This window comes from Tribolium castaneum, chromosome 5 (assembly GCF_031307605.1).
Source record: "Tribolium castaneum strain GA2 chromosome 5, icTriCast1.1, whole genome shotgun sequence".
In the NCBI taxonomy this organism is placed as follows: Eukaryota; Metazoa; Arthropoda; class Insecta; order Coleoptera; family Tenebrionidae; genus Tribolium; species Tribolium castaneum.
Genome location: NC_087398.1, coordinates 7153798 through 7170053, shown reverse-complemented (window position 1 = coordinate 7170053; position 16256 = coordinate 7153798). Strand labels below are relative to the sequence as shown.

The 16256-nt window shown below is 36.2% G+C and overlaps 7 protein-coding genes and 1 long non-coding RNA gene across 9 annotated transcripts; 3 read left to right on the top strand and 5 right to left on the bottom strand.

The window, feature by feature from the left end:
• Positions 1–528: 528 nt before the first annotated feature.
• LOC660043 (uncharacterized) lies at positions 529–1717 on the bottom strand. Its single transcript, XM_971241.4, has 5 exons — positions 1518–1717; positions 1299–1437; positions 1059–1250; positions 894–999; positions 529–841 (listed from the first exon to the last, which is right to left on the bottom strand). The coding sequence occupies exons 1-5, from the start codon at positions 1603–1605 to the stop codon at positions 566–568; spliced, it is 801 nt and encodes a 266-aa protein (XP_976334.1). The 5' UTR covers positions 1606–1717; the 3' UTR covers positions 529–565.
• Positions 1718–2357: 640 nt separating this feature from the next.
• Positions 2358–3429, bottom strand: LOC100142033 (uncharacterized). Its single transcript, XM_001814215.4, has 5 exons — positions 3262–3429; positions 3081–3216; positions 2839–3030; positions 2686–2791; positions 2358–2634 (listed from the first exon to the last, which is right to left on the bottom strand). Exons 1-5 carry the CDS (start codon positions 3323–3325, stop codon positions 2437–2439), a joined length of 696 nt encoding a protein of 231 aa, XP_001814267.1. The 5' UTR covers positions 3326–3429; the 3' UTR covers positions 2358–2436.
• A 1000-nt stretch (positions 3430–4429) lies between these two features.
• LOC103313095 (uncharacterized protein) lies at positions 4430–5451 on the bottom strand. The gene is made up of 5 exons (XM_008195460.3): positions 5299–5451; positions 5113–5248; positions 4876–5067; positions 4725–4830; positions 4430–4673 (listed from the first exon to the last, which is right to left on the bottom strand). Exons 1-5 carry the CDS (start codon positions 5375–5377, stop codon positions 4461–4463), a joined length of 726 nt encoding a protein of 241 aa, XP_008193682.1. The 5' UTR covers positions 5378–5451; the 3' UTR covers positions 4430–4460.
• Positions 5452–5723: 272 nt separating this feature from the next.
• LOC103313096 (hypothetical protein) lies at positions 5724–7538 on the bottom strand. The gene is made up of 3 exons (XM_008195461.3): positions 7325–7538; positions 7129–7271; positions 5724–7075 (listed from the first exon to the last, which is right to left on the bottom strand). The coding sequence occupies exons 1-3, from the start codon at positions 7403–7405 to the stop codon at positions 5770–5772; spliced, it is 1530 nt and encodes a 509-aa protein (XP_008193683.1). The 5' UTR covers positions 7406–7538; the 3' UTR covers positions 5724–5769.
• A 775-nt stretch (positions 7539–8313) lies between these two features.
• Positions 8314–9015, top strand: LOC103313097 (uncharacterized). Its single transcript, XR_511466.3, has 2 exons — positions 8314–8641; positions 8743–9015. It is a non-coding gene; the product is annotated as an uncharacterized LOC103313097 (long non-coding RNA).
• Positions 9016–9258: 243 nt separating this feature from the next.
• On the top strand, positions 9259–9993 carry Dnaaf6 (Dynein axonemal assembly factor 6). Its single transcript, XM_966484.5, has 2 exons — positions 9259–9638; positions 9684–9993. The coding sequence occupies exons 1-2, from the start codon at positions 9351–9353 to the stop codon at positions 9939–9941; spliced, it is 546 nt and encodes a 181-aa protein (XP_971577.2). The 5' UTR covers positions 9259–9350; the 3' UTR covers positions 9942–9993.
• LOC660295 (protein FAN) lies at positions 9957–13637 on the bottom strand. Of its 2 annotated transcripts, XM_008195463.3 has the most exons (11): positions 13562–13637; positions 13460–13500; positions 12979–13411; positions 12750–12932; positions 12628–12699; positions 12341–12543; positions 11666–12294; positions 11418–11615; positions 10796–11048; positions 10517–10747; positions 9957–10469 (listed from the first exon to the last, which is right to left on the bottom strand). In XM_008195463.3, the coding sequence occupies exons 2-11, from the start codon at positions 13471–13473 to the stop codon at positions 10034–10036; spliced, it is 2652 nt and encodes an 883-aa protein (XP_008193685.1). In that variant the 5' UTR covers positions 13474–13500; positions 13562–13637; the 3' UTR covers positions 9957–10033. The 2 variants fall into 2 exon arrangements, with proteins under 2 accessions (XP_008193685.1, XP_064213226.1); XM_064357156.1 differs by having other exon boundaries at positions 13460–13612.
• A 76-nt stretch (positions 13638–13713) lies between these two features.
• Rpn3 (Regulatory particle non-ATPase 3) lies at positions 13714–15452 on the top strand. The gene has a single exon (XM_966593.5). The coding sequence runs from the start codon at positions 13892–13894 to the stop codon at positions 15377–15379; it is 1488 nt and encodes a 495-aa protein (XP_971686.1). The 5' UTR covers positions 13714–13891; the 3' UTR covers positions 15380–15452.
• The last annotated feature ends 804 nt before the right edge of the window (positions 15453–16256 follow it).

The window sequence follows — 16256 nt, the reverse complement described above, 5'->3', positions numbered from 1 at the left end:
TAAATATTGAGAAATTTTGAGCTAAACTAATCTTACCTTCCACTTACAATTACATGTTTTTTGATTAATTTAAAAAAATGCCATAGTCTTCTCATTTATGTTAAAAGCAAAAAAAAAAACACTCAAACGGTATATCGTGGAACAATTATGATGATAAATATAACAATAGCTGTGAAAGTACAAGTTTTAAATGAAAAAAAATTGATTTATTTTTGACCATGTAAAGTGTCTGCAACCAACAATACACTGCAAATTATAGGTAAACTGTAAAGGCACTGATAGTAACTGATAAAGAGTTTCGTATTCACACACAAAATGAACCTTTCGGATCCTCTAAGAACACATATGTTTTTTTTTCCAATGCTAAACCAAAATCCAAAATATTTCAAAAAAAAGTTTTGGAGCAGGTAACATCACTGTTCTCTGTACATTTTCCATTAAAAGTGAGTGACAAACATTTTTTAATGATTGCCACCATAACAAATAGATAAGAAACATAATGTTTTTGTGTTTAATTAAAACAATGTATTTTTAATCATCTTGGGTTTTATTGTATTTCGTACATTCAAAAAATGCTGGGCAAAGCGTTTTGTATGAGATGGTGAAGTTCTTTGATGGTTACTTCAGCCGCAGGAGTTGGCTCCGTGACTGGGGCGCTAGTTGAACTGTTCCCAGCTAAGATTTCGTTAATTGCGGTTTCAATTATCGGACTCAGTACGTCACTAATAGCTTCGGCATTGTCATTGATATAAGGAGTAATAAAAGTATTGGCAAGCCCGCTTGCCACTGCACTTGCAAACTTACTGAATTCCTCATCGTATAGAAGACCCTCAATGTCAAGCTAAAAGTGATACAATTACTCACTCACAAGTTAAAAAACTTGCAAATATTACCTTTATATTGTCTAAAGTTATAAGAATTCTAAAGTTTTGTATGTGTAAGGAAGGTGAGGTCTTGAGTTCAAGATAAGTGTCCAACTTAAGATCATTCAGATAGACTCTGCTTGCAAAAAAAATCATTATTTTTCATTACAAAGAAATTCGTAATTCGTTACTCACTTGGCCGTTCCGTTTCCATAAATTGGCAAAACGGTCAAAAGTATCATATCTGTCTCATAAGTGGGGTCAACTTGAAATACCGGGAAAAGTAGAGTTAAGTTCAATTTGAACCCAATTATGTTAAATTTAAGTGCTGGTACTAAGAAAGTTGTTAGTCCTATGATACTGGGATTGGAAAGGTCCAAAGTACCACTGCAAAAGTTTCTTAAATATAACAAGAACTAAACTAAAACAATATACTTCATAAGAGCGTCGGCAAAGTTTAGTTGGGGAATTGTAAGTTCAATGTCTAAGGGATCGGGTAATTTCTCTCTGAGTTCTTGAAGTGTTTGATTAATTGTGCCTTCCATGGCAAAGGGTTCAATTTCACCCTCCAGATCTGAAAGATTAACGAATCTGTTATTATTTAACTCTAGTTTTTGCCAAAATCCATCATATGTGTTTGTTTGTGATTCTCACCTAACTCGTTTAACTTAGCCGAAATGTCCGAAGATGAGGCATTTCCGCACAAAATTATAGCCAAAAACGCGGCACAATATTTCAACATGTTGCTCTTTTCTTCAAACTTTACAAAAACTGAAAAGTTATTTTCTGTAATGAGTGCAGTAAGCAGAACAAAGTGTTTCAGGTGTTAGTGATAAATAACAAAATCTTATCTAAAAATTGACTGTTATAACAGATCATAATCTACTGATACGAATGGCACTAATAGCATCAGTTGAATTCCGTACAAATTAACAAAACGGGTCATAGTACGTTTTATGAACTTTACTCTGTCCTCTTAAAAAGTGGAATAGTTTAAATTTTTAAACACGCTGCGCATTTTTAGAAGATGAAGAAAACCTTTAGTCCAAAATTGCGATAACAAGTTAAAGACGTGGTAGATTTTATAACTACATTTAAAGATGATTAAAGACACAGACATTTTGTTTAAGAAACCTCATTTTACCTATTATTTTTTTAATAAAGAAGTTGTATGTTTTTAAATTGTTTTTAATTCAAAACTATTTCATTCTTTATTCTTAAGGGTTGTAGTTTTGCAACTAAAAAACAAAGAAAGATTTATGTATAAGTTGATAAGTTTACCTGATATTTATTGAATCAAGTTTTCCTCTAAATGAGTGTTTTAACTAAATGCTTTTAAATTTTTGAGAATATTTTACTTTTATCTATTAATAAAAAGATACCTATATTAACTTTCATGAGTCATTTATAAATTAAATTTATTAGTCAGTGTGGATAAATCAGAATAAAAAAACTTATGGGTGGGTACATGAATTAAGAAAAAAAATTGAAAACTGCCAGAGGACAAAATCTGTTTATTTTTTTTTGTGTTTATTAAACAAAATTCCAATTTACAAATATGTAGCAAATTCTCTTATGGAGCGGTGGTTGGAGCAGGTGTTGACGAACCACCTCCATTCAAAATCGCGTTGATAAGCCCCTCGATGATGGGACTAAGAACATCAGAAATAACTTGTTGGTGGTTATCAATAAACGAAGGCACCAAGTCATTCAAAAGAGCGCTCAAAATTTGGCTAAAGTCTTCGTTGTTGAGAGCTCCATGAATGTCAAACTGAAAAAACCAACACATAACAACTTTGCGTCTGTATTATAAAAAACTCACAGTTGCCGACTCGACGTAAAGTTGAATGCGGAGATTTTTGACCGAAATTCCATTATTAAGATCGGCTTGTGCACATCCTTGAATTTCAGCGTTCAAAATGTGAACACTGTTAACAAACTAATAACCAAATGATTAATTTTTATAACTGCTTACTTGGCTTTGCCAGCTCCGTAAAATGGAACCAAGTTTGCGACAAGAAGGTCGCCCTTGTAGTCCGTAAACAGATTGATAGAAGGAAGAACAAAAGTAAAATTTAGTTGCATTCCTATCACCGCAAGGTGCAAATAGGGCACTTGAAAGCCCTGCAATCCCGTCAGCTCAAAATTTGCCACACTCGCATTCCCACTAAAATATTAAATGTAAAAAATCGAAATTAAAGCTTCTCGAAATGTCACCTCAACAGATCCAAATCTTCTGGAATTTTTATTAAAAGATCAGCAATTTTCAAAGGATCGGGAATATCAGGTCTTAAAGCTTCAATGGTCTCATTAATTTTGTCTTCGTAAATAAAGGGCTCAATGTGAGAGTCAACTAAAATTAATTTTTTATTATTAGCAATTATACAATAATAATTACCTTCACTCTCAGCTACAGCAAGTCCAAAAAGGACACACACCGACAAAATTGCGAAACGTTTCATGTTTGAAGCAACAAATGAAATTAAAAAATACAGTTTCTTATAAAATGCTGCAAACCGATGCGCTATCTACAAACGGAGTGACTTTTCAATTAAAGGGCTAAATATTTCTGTTGGCATATTTATTATTATGTGTGGCTGGAGTGCATTGTTGACCTTTATAATAATTAAAAATAAACAATAAGTTGATTGTATTGTTTCCTGCCACCTGAACAGAACACGAAAAACTTTTAGAGAATGTGTAACATTAACGCAAACGGATTTTTATTGATAACGAATTTTTATTATTGTCTTTGAAGATTTTTCGCCAAATAATACCGGTACTGAAAAATGTATATAAAAAAGGTTCTTAAAATGATCTAGGGTTGAGGGCAAATTAAAAATCAAGGTGTTACTAAACGACCCAAATACTTAATAAAAGAGAGTTGTTTACAATATGTTACAACTACAATAATAGCTACTAATACAATAGCTAATCGGTCTTGGGTTTGCTTTACTGAGCATTATTTGTTGACCACTTGTAAGTGTTTTGTATGTAAATGTAAACTATCTCTTATAATCTTTCCAGGTGTTTCAAAATGCACGTGTACACATTTTATTTTTATTTTCGAAAGTTTGGACTGATGTGATGTAAACACCGATATCTGCTGTTTATCAGTGTGGTCAAAATGGTTTGTTTCATAGAGATAAATTGATAGTGAATTAACAAATAAATTTAAAACGGGAATTCTTGTTAACAAGTAATAACTATTGCAACAAATTGCAACAATAAAACCTATTACAAAAAGATTTAATAAGAACTTAAAATACAACCACATTTAATAAAGAAAATATTGATAAAGCCAATTAATTTTATCAAACTTTCTTTTAGCGTGAGTTTTTATTTTTGTGTTTTTCTGACTTTAATAAAATCCTGTCGTAAATATTTGTTAATTTGGAAGAAAAAAAAACAAGTTTGTTAATTTACAAATATTTCGAATAACTAATGTAAGAATTAAAAAATTCCCCAGTCCGTGCCGTCATATCCAGCTCTTGCTTTTCGACACAACACCCAGCGTCAGAGACGTGATTTGTTTGATAAATTCTTTATTTAAATAAAAAACACACTATTATTTCTCCTTTTATTATTATAAGAAAATCAATTCAAGCCATTTGTTACAAATTCAGGAAGGGCGGTGGTCGTGGGAATAATATCAGCCAAAATGGCGTTAATAACGGCCTCTATAATCGGGCTCAAAATTTCGGAAATAAGATTTTGGTTTTCGTCAACCAGTTTTGCAACCAAATCATTGAAAATCGCAGAGATCAGGTCACACAGTTCTTCATCACCAAGTAGTCCATGCAGTTCAAGCTACAACAAGAGTGTTAAAGTATACTGGCACCAATAAATTTAGCAACTAACTGTAGCACTGCCTAGAGAAACTTGCACGTGGAGATTTTCCACGGAAATTCCGCCTGTGAGATTGGCTTGAGCACTAGCCTGAATCTCGGCGTTTTCAAGATTAAGACTGTGGAAAAAAGTTAAGAAATGTTTGTCAAATGCACAAACTTACGTAACGTTGCCGTCTCCCCAAACTGGCAAGGTATTAGCAAGAAGCAGATTGAGAGTGTAATCAGTAAAAAAGTCTATTTTGGGAAGAAGTAACGTGAAGTTAAGTTGCATTCCAACGATGGCAAAATGCAAAGCTGTGACTTCAAAGCCCTGCAGTCCTGTGAGCTCCAAGTTGGAAACGCTGGCATTGCCTCTGGATAAATTGATAAGCTATTCGTTTTTACAACAGAAATTTTACTTTATAACAGCGGTTTCATCGTCCGGAAATGAAAGTGGAAGATTGTCGATTTGCAAAGGATCCGGAATACTTGGCCTAAGACTTTCTATGGTCTTGTTAATAAGGTCCTCAAAAATATAGGGATCAATAGCATACTCTAACAAAAATTTAGAGATTAGATTCTCGGTCGACGTCACACAAACTTACCGTTGTTTTCTTGCGAATAAACGTTGCTGGGAAGAGCCCCAGCAAACAAAAAACACAGCAAGATACTTATTTGCTTCATCTTGAAGTTATAATTAAGCAGTTACACGAAAATTTATTTATATATACATTTTTCCTTTTTTTATCTTTAAGGATCTTGATAATCGTTAAGTGATTTCATTGTCATGTCACGCTGATATTAAGAATCTCTTGACCTATTCCTAGCTATAATAGGAAAGAATTGATCGTAAAATATTTTTTCTTTGATCTAATTTTTTAGAAAGCGGAAAGTGTGATTTAATTTTTGCTGGTCATCTAATTATTTTATGAACTGTAATTACGTCCCACAAAGATAAACCAGGGGAAGAATATTTTTTTACAGACAACATTTGTAGGATAGTAGGATAGTTATAAATAAAAAATCAACGTATAGACAAAATTATTTATTTGAAAATGTAAACTTACAAACAGAGTTTAATACAGTGGTGTTTCATACGTAACAATTTTTTTATATGTGTTACTGATAGGTAGACAGTTCAAAAGTGAGTAAAACCTGCGGCATGTTTTAATTTGAAATTTTTCCACAAAAAATTTCCGAAATTCGTTTCTCGCCAACTCGACAAGGAGGGGTATTTGTTGAACTGTTTCTAGATCACAGTTTTTGATTAGATTTGGTCGACAAAAGTAAGAACAAAGTTCTAAAAAATGAGCGGGTTGGTTTGACTTGAAAGAATCAAGATAATCTTCAAGGCTTATTGTAACATCATAGCTAAATAGCGGCATAATTTTAACATTCTGAAAGTTATCACATTTTTGGGAAACATCGTCCATATGCAAAAGAATTTTGAATAAATTGCAATATCCAAACTCGGAGTAAATCAAATGGAGGTCATATGCAGCGATCTCAAGGCCGTAGCTTAACAAAAAACACAAAACTTCGCTAATTTCACTTTCGGTTTTGTTATCTTTAACCATTTCTTGCAAAATTGAAGTACTGTCTAAAATTTTAATAGAATTTAGGATGTCGTCCCTCAAGTTACTCTCAAGCAACACAAGTAGATTTTCAAGGGACCATTTGTTGCAGCATACTTTTATTTTCTCTTGAACAGGTGCTGAAAAAACTTTTCTAAGATAATAGGTACACTTTGTGATCACTAATTTTAAAGACTCGACGTCCATAACACACAACTTTTCGAGACAAATCCCGGCATGACATTTGGTCATGTTTATATTAATTGAGTTTTTAAATACTTCATCAAATAAGGACGGATTAGTTGCGGCAAGCGGTAACAATACTTCTAAGTGAATGTCTACCTCTGAACCTTGGTCGTATATGTAGTAGAACAATATTTTTTGTATTTCTGGATTAGGACATTTTTCAAAAACAGTGTACCATGTAGGATAGCAGATTAATGGATCGGCACCAAACATCAATAATATGGCAGTTGCTTCAGCATTATCGGCATAAGTGGTAGCAACTTGTAGCGGCGTGAACCCGTTACAATTATAGGCATCAACATCAACCCCCTGCTCAATTAACAACACTACAACTTCATTATACGATCTCTCAATGGCCCTGAGCAGTAAAGTATTTTCGTGCCAAGTATAAAATATGCCCTTTCTTAAGAGTTCACGAGCAAAATATTCCTCCACAAATTTGCGTGGACCGTAGTTATCACCAAAAACTGTTAAGGCAACATCTAAGACAGTTTCTCCGTACGTACTGAAAGCATCGAACGGAAAATCTGGAAGCGTCAGGATGTAGTCAAACACCTCCCGTCTAAAATGTAAATTTTAGACCACCAAATAATTTGAACACGTTCCTTTGATTACTGTTCTCGCAAAATTGCAATGTGCAAGAGATTACGGTTCATATTGTCTCTAACATGGTACCATTTAGGGGAGTCCAACAAATCTCTAATGATGTCCACATTGCCTTGAACGGCTGCAGCAATTAAACGCGATTTTTTTGCAATCTGAAAAGTTCAGGAAGATAATTGAGGTTATGTTCATTTTCGTTTAGGTTTACCAAAGGGGGGCCCACTTTCTCATCGGCAAACTCGGCAATGTAATCTCGGTAATCATACTCGTCCTCCGATAATTCAGACATATTTTAATTCGAAAGGTTGTAAGAAATTAGAATTAGTATTTCTAACGGAGTACCTTCTATATCAGGATTTTGCAGAGTGGAGGAACGAGGAGTGGGACGTAGCACTGACATTCAACTTGAATATTGTGATAATAAAACCGAGGACACTTTTTTAATTATTAATTTATTTGTTCATTACGAATGTAAAGTCTCTATGGGGGAAACCCCAAACTACATTTTCCATTTTTCTTTTGATGTGCTAACAATCAAATCGTATTTACACGCAAATTTGTACTATTACTAAAAACTATTTAATTAAATAAAGTGTAAAACAATTATTAGTTGTTTTCTAAAAATTACAAAAATGGTGGATGCGCCGGGTTAATTAATATTACATTATGGCAATTTTATTATTCATTTGCTATTCAAGTGTTAACATTAATACCTGATAAAGGAGAGAACCTATACAAATATATAATTAGCCGAAAGTTATAAACTAAAACTTACTTTATTAATTAGTAAATTATTATTAATTAATAAAGTTGAAGTTAATTATTTCTGGTTTACACAAAATTTTATTTTCAGTGATAACAAATATTCCTTTTGTATTTAATTCATTTCACGCTGACGCTCTTATACTGTCTGTCGTAGCCTTGGGTAATTTTTTCCACCCAGGTTTTTTTGGGTGATTTTATAGATATTCATGATCGTTAAAATACACTAATAAATAACATACTGAAGGTGTAGTAAATAATTACATGCTGCTTTTTTAATTAGTTCTAATCACGGTTCTAATTTATTGTCTCGTGCACGATTTACATCGGTATTAAAAAAAACAATATTTATGTAAAATCGAGTTAAAAAATGTTTCGTCCTTCGTTTAATTTTTGCAGAAAATACTTTACATTTGCTTCATATTTTGAGAAACTCACGTCTTTACGATTATCCGAACAATTATCCCTTTAGAAAGCCCGAAATTTCCTGGAAACACAATCAAAACAACAAAAGCCAATAAATGCCTTTAGAGAAATTTCTATTAAAATAAGTGGTCAACCCCCTGTTGAGGGGTAGCGATTAGAAACGATAGATTAGAAAGTGGATATTTTCTTCGTTAATCCCTTATTATCAGCACTATTTTATGACCTGCCCTCGCATTATGCATATAAATGTACAATTTTCTTAAGTGAAATCATAACGTGTCCAGACATTTGGCCGTAACATCTTCAAATTTGCTGCAACGATATCTAACCGAAAAAAGTAAGTAGCTATTGTTATTAATATTTATTATTTTCATAACATTGGGTGAAATTTGTCACATACATATTTGGGTATGTCCTAACTTATTTTTATTATTTCAGAAAAAATGGGTGCCTCTATCAAGCAAGTTAGGGTAAAAAGGCTGCTCTGTCCTTGTTGCGAAGAGATTGTCGTGTATCCGATATCCAAAGATGCGACTTCCGTAATTTGCTCACATTGTAACAACACAATAACGTACTGTATGTTTTGTTGCATGTTACACATTGTAATAACTTGATAAGCTGTACTTTATCAAAAGTTAGTTTAAGTTTGTAATTCGTAAATAAATTCTAATTTATATGTTCTCGTTGAAGGGAAATAAACGCAAATTCGTATACTGTAGTTTCATTTATTCCAATGACCATAAAAATAAAAAAATTAACAACTAATAAGACGACTTTAATACAAGGTAATAAAAGCGAGCGTTTTCTGGGTGGATAACTGGAGTATTCATTTAGTTTAAAAAATTCTAAAAGATATTTTGACTTATTATGAGACACCCTACGTAACATCAAGAGAACACAACAATTTTTAAACCGTTTGGGACGAGGTTTGAGATCAATTTTTGAATTTCTTCAAAGCATTCGGTTGTCATAGCTAGTTAAATCAATATTTGCCAACCGATGTCAAAGTCCAGAAGAAAATAATTGTCTTGTTTGTTCATTTGAAAATGACCGAATTTTACGAAATACAAAACTTGGTCAAATTATTCAACCCGCCTCGGGAAGACGACGATTCTGACTCTGATAGCAATGAAACTCCAGGGGTTAATCCCAACACGGGCGAAAAAAAGCCCAAAGAAACCAAAACAAACCCCTATGCGAAACTCGAAACTGAGCGTGAAGAAAAATTCATGGACACTTGTGACACGGAAATTATTTCCACCGATTGGAAAAAAACACCAAAATGGGATATAAGCTACCGCCAAAAAGTCACACCTTCGGACATGTTTTTGCAGGTTTTGCGTGGCTTTAACCGAGTTGTAGTTCACACTTTGTTGCAGATGGGGGCCAAGACACCCTCCACGTCCAGCTGCGAAGACATGGTTGTAACTATAGACCTGCCAGGCGAGCATATGCAAAACATGGACATCAAAGTGCTGCCAAAGCAGTTGGAAGTCTCCTCGCCCAACTTTTCCCTAAATATACCGCTCCCGCAACCAGTACACCCGCAAAAAGGCGACGCCAAGTGGGACAAAGACCGGGAAAGGCTCACAGTCACCCTGCGCATGGAGCGCGAGTTTGACTTTGTCAATTTTTAAATAAAACACTTGTCGTAGTAATAAAATAAAAATGGAAGTTTTATTAAAAATATCACAATACTTAAGTTAAAATACTATGTAAAATTATTGTTTTATTTTGGTTTCCACACTTTGATAAGGCGATCCTCACTCCCGGTAACAATGATAGCGTGCTCGGGCGAAATATCGACAGTTTTTATTGCTCCAGAGTGGGCCCCACTGACTTCGTAAAGCAACCTAACTTCCACAATGTCCCAAATAAACAAACTGCCATCGTCACAGCCTAAAACCAGTAAAAACCCCACCCATTTCAAACACGAAATGGCCGATTTCAAAGTTTTCGTGAAAACAGGAAGCCCAGTTCCCACATCTACAATTTGTAAAGTTTTGTTTTTGGCACCCAGGGCCAATTTCAAGCCGTCGGGACTGTAATTAATCGCTGTGATGCTCGAAGAATGTATTGTGTATTTTTTGTAAAGGGTGAAATCGCCCGTTTTCCAAATATACACTTCCCCGTCTTCCGTGCCAACGGCGAGGTGTTCGTTATCACTGAAAAAAGTCACTAAAAAGAGCCGCAAACCCTTTGTTTTAATTACTTGTCGAAGTCCAAGCAGTTAACGTGCGAATTGTGGTCGATTTGTTTCTGTAAACATTGAATGGGCTTGATTATTCCGTTGTTATTCAAACCTTTCCATATTTTAACAGTGCAGTCGCCACTGCCGGACACCAAAATATTACTCTTTCTGCCCCAGCACATGCAAGTGATCGCGTCTTCGTGGGCTAATACGCTTTCGGTGACTTTCCCATAGTCCAGGTCGTACAACAAACTGAATTTTTGTTTGGAAATGTTTGGAAAAATTTATATTTTGACTCACATTTGATTGTCCCAACTGCCGATAACGAGAACATTGACATTAGGCATTTGAATGCAGCTACTTAAAGGCATATTTCCAATGTTTGCGCTTCTAGTCTGGCGACTTTGTTCCAAAGAAAACACCTTTAGCTTGGAATCATGACCGACGGAAGTCACACGAGACCCATCATCGCTGATGAAAAGGTGACTCACCGTGTTCTTGTGGGTGTTAAATGTGGAAACAACTTCCAAACTGGTGATATTTTTCCAAAGATCTGGGAGTTTAAAAATTGTATATTAAACCAGTGTAACAACTGGCAAGTCGTCATATGATAGTAAAAGTTAAAAGATAAAAAAATTACACCGTTAGTTATTTTTTATTTCATTTTCTGTTTTTCACTAAATGTGCGATATTTTCAATGAAAAACTGAGTAAATTGCTTATCCAAAATATAAACAGAAGACCATCAAAACAATATGCAGTCAGTGATCGTAACAGTATCGCATAAAAATTACCAAAAATAGCGCTACAAAGTTTCAATTTTAACAATTTTTTGCTAAAACAGTGATCAAGAAGTCTTTATAAAACCGCAAAAAATTACATCCTAATATATTGGTAAAAAAAACTCAAAGAGTAGTACAAACCTTCTGTTTCTGTTAGATTAACCTGATGCGGTTCGGTCAACAGAGGAAGCCCTATTTTGCGCGCCGGATGCGGCACTTTGAACACTTGTTTGGGAATTTGCCCAAACTCCATTATTTGCACTTCCAAAGCGTGTCGTTGATTCAAATCTTGTATTTTATCCAAATCGACATTTCCCTCGTAACACAAATGATAAAACACTAGCAAAAAAAATCTCATTTCGAACGCAATCAAAAAATAACCGACATACAATTATTAGCCTTCACCGCTTCTTCCCCTTGCTGCTTAAACCCAAAAATCAGGTCAATCCACTGGTGGAGCCCCTGCGACACCACATCACTCTCCAAGGCGTCCCTCAATTTGCGAACGAAGTCCTGGGGGCTGTCGGCCCATGGGGGCAATTCAACGTCAGCGACTTTGAGCCCGTTGTGGCGATACCCGAAATTGATCCCCATGTTATTAACAAGGAAATTTCCCTCTTGGCTCACGTCGTAAAACTCGGGTATTAATTCTTTGAAGTCGGACATGTTGGTTTGGCAATTTTTGTAAACATCTGCCACTGAATTGAACATTCGGTCTGGATGGTCAAAGCGCCCACTTTGTAGGCACAGGACGTAATGGGGGTAAAGACGTGCTAAATAAAAGAGAACAAAGCCAGGGGTTGAGTAGTGCGATCCATACAAAAATTTCGGATGCGACATTTCGTCATATCGTTCCAGAAGTCGGCGTAAACGGACCTCGTTTAATGCACCGACTGGTTTACTCAAGTCTCTGTAATTTTTTGGGTCTTTGAAGTCTAATTCTGGGTCGGTGTAGTTTGAAATAATCCAAGGGAAAATGGGGTACTGGGTTAAATCGTTGATTGTACGGTCGCCTAAGCTGGAAAAACCTGTAGTCACCAAGCCCAAATATTTCGCAATAGTACCTATTGATATATTGGAGGTAATCATAATTTGATATAATACCATTTTGCCATTGGAGAGTCATAACATCTTGGTCTAGCTCCTCCAATTTTAAGACCGGTTGGTTCAATAAATTATCGTATAAATGATCGCGTTTTTGCTGACTTCGAAACGATAGATAAATGTGAGGGTTACTACTACTTTCGCTACAATAAATTTCCAAGCCCTAAAATGTATTATGTAAATTATTAGTTTAAATTTTTTCTAAAAATTTAGCAATTATGAAAATTAAAAAAAATCCGACACTTACTATGTGCCTCAACAAGAACCGCCTTTTCACCATCCTCTTGATGCTGTTCAGCTCAATTTTAATAACCGGAACCTTGATAAAAAGCAGTTACACAAGTATAAAACCCCGATTTGGTTACTTACGCTTTCTACATTATTATAGGGTTGGAAAAACAATCGTGATGTTGATAATAAAAGTCTACCAGGGTTTACAACAAGAGGAGTAACTTTATCTGCCTCAGTCTCCAAAACAACCTTTTCATATAAATCTAACCACAAAGGGTCAAAACTAACCCGAGCATGTCGTGAATGAACGATAGTTGCGATCTATAGACAATTAACACAAAAATGAATAAAAAACCAAAAAACTTACCATGTCAGCTTGTTCAGCGGCCGGTAAAGTGCTGGCCCTATGTAACTGACAAATTTGGGGCAAACAGTTCATAATGTTGGCGTAGTTTAATTGAAACAAGAAATTAGTAGCCTCGCGGAATTTATAGGGGGCAACAATATTTCCTTCTAACATTTCAATGTACTCCCGACAGTTTACAGTTAGGACGTTGTTATTTGTTAAATACTTTGCGCTACCTTTCCATTGCTCGATCACAACACAGTTTTTTAACGGTATTTTGATAATTGGTTTGTAGATATCTTTTGGGTCAAAAACTAAAGATTTTGAACACATTTTGAGCCTGCCATCCTGTTTCTTTGAATCGAACGTTTTCGGCGTTATGTCCGGAGGTATCAAAACTGCGCTGAAGTCCTCAAAATAGATCTCACCGGGATCCAATAACAATAACGAAAATCTTAAAGTAAAGAATGATTTTTTGCTCATTTTTCGACAAAAAACATACTTCCCCCGATCCATTGTCACACGTAAAAGTTGCCGAGATAACTACAGTTGCATCATTTTGCACATATTATAAAGTTGCATTTATCTAAAGAATTCTGCTTACCACTTTTTCTACATAATAAATAATGCTAATAACCTCAAACTTTGTTTACAGCTGTCAGTGTCACTGTCAAAGCCAGTTTCGGACCTACAGGAAGCTGTAATTAGTAAAATTACGTGCCGTGTTAGGGGCTTAAATAATCACACAGCTTGAATTTTCGCGTTTTATTGTAACAGTTAAATTTCCCCTAATTGGGTATTAACAGAACGTCCAATATTAAAAAATATATATTTTTGGTGACGTAAAACTGACAGCGGTTTGCGTCCGGGGTGCGTTACGAAGCAAAAGTAAATTTGACAGTGGTCCCCCGAACAAAAGTGTTATTAATGAAAAATGACTAGTACGATGGCTCCTGCCGACATAACCGACGTCGAAATGAAGAACGCCGACAGCCCCCCTGGCCTGGAAGCGGGCGACAGCAAGCGCACCATCGATTTCCAAAACTTGGTGGAGATCCGTGAGCAAGCCCGGCAAATCGAAAAGGCAGTCACCAACAAAGAAAACCGCTTCATTTTGCGTGTCCTGCGGTGCTTGCCCAACACCCGTCGCAAACTCAACGGTGCTGTACTTAAAGGTTTGGTAAATCAGATCTACCCAGTCTCGGAGCGCGACGCCCTGACTGAGTACCTGGAGGACGTGCCCGCCGGGCTGGAGCTGGAGACGGGGCGCGCGAGGTCCGCCACCAAGTCCCCGGTGCCCGAGGTGGACGCCTACATCCACCTCCTGATCCTGGTCTACCTCATAGACACCAGCAAGCTGACCGATGGGGTAAGGTGCTCCCAAGCCTTGATGAACAAAATCACGGTCCAAAACCGCCGAAGCCTGGACCTGATCGCCGCCAAGTGCTATTTTTACCACTCGAGGGTTGCGGAGCTGACTGGAAAGTTGGACTCGATTCGGGCGTTCTTGCACGCGCGTCTGCGGACAGCCACCTTGCGGAACGATTTCGAGGGACAGGCTGTTTTGATCAATTGCTTGTTGCGGAATTATTTGCACTATTCGCTCTACGACCAGTCCGATAAGTTAGTTAGCAAATGCGTTTTTCCCGAAACTGCCAGTAACAACGAATGGGCGCGATTTTTGTACTATTTGGGGCGCATCAAGGCAGCGCGGTTGGAATACAGCGTGGCCCATAAACACCTAGTGCAAGCCATGAGAAAAGCACCGCAAAATGCGGCCGTTGGGTTCCGACAAACGGTGCAGAAGCTGCTGGTTGTGGTTGAGTTGCTGCTTGGGGACATCCCCGAGCGTCAGATTTTCCGTCAGGCGAGCATGAGGCACTCGTTAGCCCCCTATTTCCAGCTCACTCAGGCCGTCCGGATGGGGAACTTGCACCGCTTTGGCGAAGTTTTGGAAAATTTTGGGCCCCAGTTTCGCCAAGATCACACATTTACTTTGATTCTTCGCTTGAGACATAACGTAATTAAAACGGCTATTAGGGCGATAGGTTTGTCGTATTCGAGGATTTCGCCGCAAGATATCGCCAAGAAGTTGGGCTTGGATTCGGCCGAAGATGCAGAGTTTATTGTGGCGAAGGCGATCCGAGATGGGGTTATTGAAGCGACTTTGGACCCTGAAGGGGGCTATATGAGGAGTAAGGAGAGCACTGATATTTATTGCACGAAGGAGCCGCAATTGGCCTTCCATCAGCGGATTTCCTTCTGCTTGGATCTGCATAATCAGAGTGTGAAAGCGATGAGGTATCCGCCCAAAGCCTACGGAAAGGAGCTCGAATCTGCGGAGGAACGTAGAGAGAGGGAACAGCAGGACCTGGAGCTGGCGAAGGAAATGGCGGAGGAGGACGATGATGGGTTCCCTTAGATAGGAGTGTGTGGTTGATTTTTGCAATGTTGCTTTCGACTGTATTTTATAGTTAAATAAATTTGTGTATTAACACCGTTGTCTTTTTTTACTGGAAACCGGCAAAAGATTGTGCATTTTTTGTTTTGCAGGAAGCTTTCAGCTACTACGTAAGCTTTCATTTATGAAAAGATTGCGAATTGTTTTGGAAAATTATTTCTGAATAAAATTAATTTAGTAATTTTTGTTAGACACAATCAATCTGCTTATTTTGGGATTCACAAGATTCTTGATTTTAAAACGTGTGTCTGCTAAAAGTATACTTTTCAATATTTTTATTCAAGTTCACCGTTCGCTAGTACGTGAATTTTTTTAGAACTTATCTACATTTTCTATTTATAACACAGATTTGGATATTAATAATAATAAATTATGTACATTTTGAGTTATCCTGTTTTTTCCCGAAACCACGAAATTTATTTAGAAAAGAAATATACAATTGAGAATTGAACCTATAAGACGAAATAAATGGAACGAGTGAATGTACAAAATATTTAACAAAATTTCGAAAATGTTGAGAAGTTTTTCATCCTTTAAAATAATTTTTTATTTTGTGTATTTTGATTTTGAATTTTTTGAAGTTGGAAAAACGCTCAGTTTACTTCTTGTCAATGCTTATGGTAACTCAGACTGAAAATTTTTGTTAGTGAAAATGTGTTTCTTGCTTCAGAATTGGAAAAATTTGAATACCTTTGACGATTTTTTTATATATTCTATGAATAAAAGTTTATAAATAAACTTACCTGTCTTTTATTTTTTATTTTTTACTTCGGTAATTTTTTGTTAGTAAAAACGTGTAGAGGGAGGAGATGAGTGTAAGTTTATCGTAGGGTCTTTC

Bases quoted from the DNA above. Each gene is read 5' to 3' on its own strand.
- LOC660295 (XM_008195463.3), bottom strand. The intron at 12,700-12,749 runs GTAAGTAACCAA...CTTTTTATCAAG, and splicing joins CCTATAATAATGTAGAAAGC to GTTCCGGTTATTAAAATTGA. The intron at 11,616-11,665 runs GTATGTCGGTTA...TTTTTTTGCTAG, and splicing joins AGCGGTGAAGGCTAATAATT to TGTTTTATCATTTGTGTTAC.
- LOC100142033 (XM_001814215.4), bottom strand. From the start codon at position 3,325: ATGAAACGTTTCGCAATTTTGTCGGTGTGTGTCCTTTTTGGACTTGCT. The intron at 3,217-3,261 runs GTAATTATTATT...AATTAATTTTAG, and splicing joins TGCTGTAGCTGAGAGTGAAG to TTGACTCTCACATTGAGCCC. The intron at 3,031-3,080 runs GTGACATTTCGA...TTAATATTTTAG, and splicing joins GAAGATTTGGATCTGTTGAG to TGGGAATGCGAGTGTGGCAA.
- LOC103313096 (XM_008195461.3), bottom strand. From the start codon at position 7,405: ATGTCTGAATTATCGGAGGACGAGTATGATTACCGAGATTACATTGCC. The intron at 7,272-7,324 runs GTAAACCTAAAC...TGAACTTTTCAG, and splicing joins AGAAAGTGGGCCCCCCTTTG to ATTGCAAAAAAATCGCGTTT. The intron at 7,076-7,128 runs GTAATCAAAGGA...TTTACATTTTAG, and splicing joins ATTGCAATTTTGCGAGAACA to ACGGGAGGTGTTTGACTACA.
- LOC660043 (XM_971241.4), bottom strand. From the start codon at position 1,605: ATGTTGAAATATTGTGCCGCGTTTTTGGCTATAATTTTGTGCGGAAAT. The intron at 1,438-1,517 runs GTGAGAATCACA...TTAATCTTTCAG, and splicing joins GGCTAAGTTAAACGAGTTAG to ATCTGGAGGGTGAAATTGAA. The intron at 1,000-1,058 runs GTGAGTAACGAA...TTTTGCAAGCAG, and splicing joins TATGGAAACGGAACGGCCAA to AGTCTATCTGAATGATCTTA.
- LOC103313095 (XM_008195460.3), bottom strand. From the start codon at position 5,377: ATGAAGCAAATAAGTATCTTGCTGTGTTTTTTGTTTGCTGGGGCTCTT. The intron at 5,068-5,112 runs GTAAAATTTCTG...CAATTTATCCAG, and splicing joins GATGAAACCGCTGTTATAAA to AGGCAATGCCAGCGTTTCCA. The intron at 4,674-4,724 runs GTTAGTTGCTAA...CTCTTGTTGTAG, and splicing joins TTTCTCTAGGCAGTGCTACA to CTTGAACTGCATGGACTACT.
- Rpn3 (XM_966593.5), top strand. From the start codon at position 13,892: ATGACTAGTACGATGGCTCCTGCCGACATAACCGACGTCGAAATGAAG.
- Dnaaf6 (XM_966484.5), top strand. From the start codon at position 9,351: ATGACCGAATTTTACGAAATACAAAACTTGGTCAAATTATTCAACCCG. The intron at 9,639-9,683 runs GTTTTGCGTGGC...ACTTTGTTGCAG, and splicing joins CTTCGGACATGTTTTTGCAG to ATGGGGGCCAAGACACCCTC.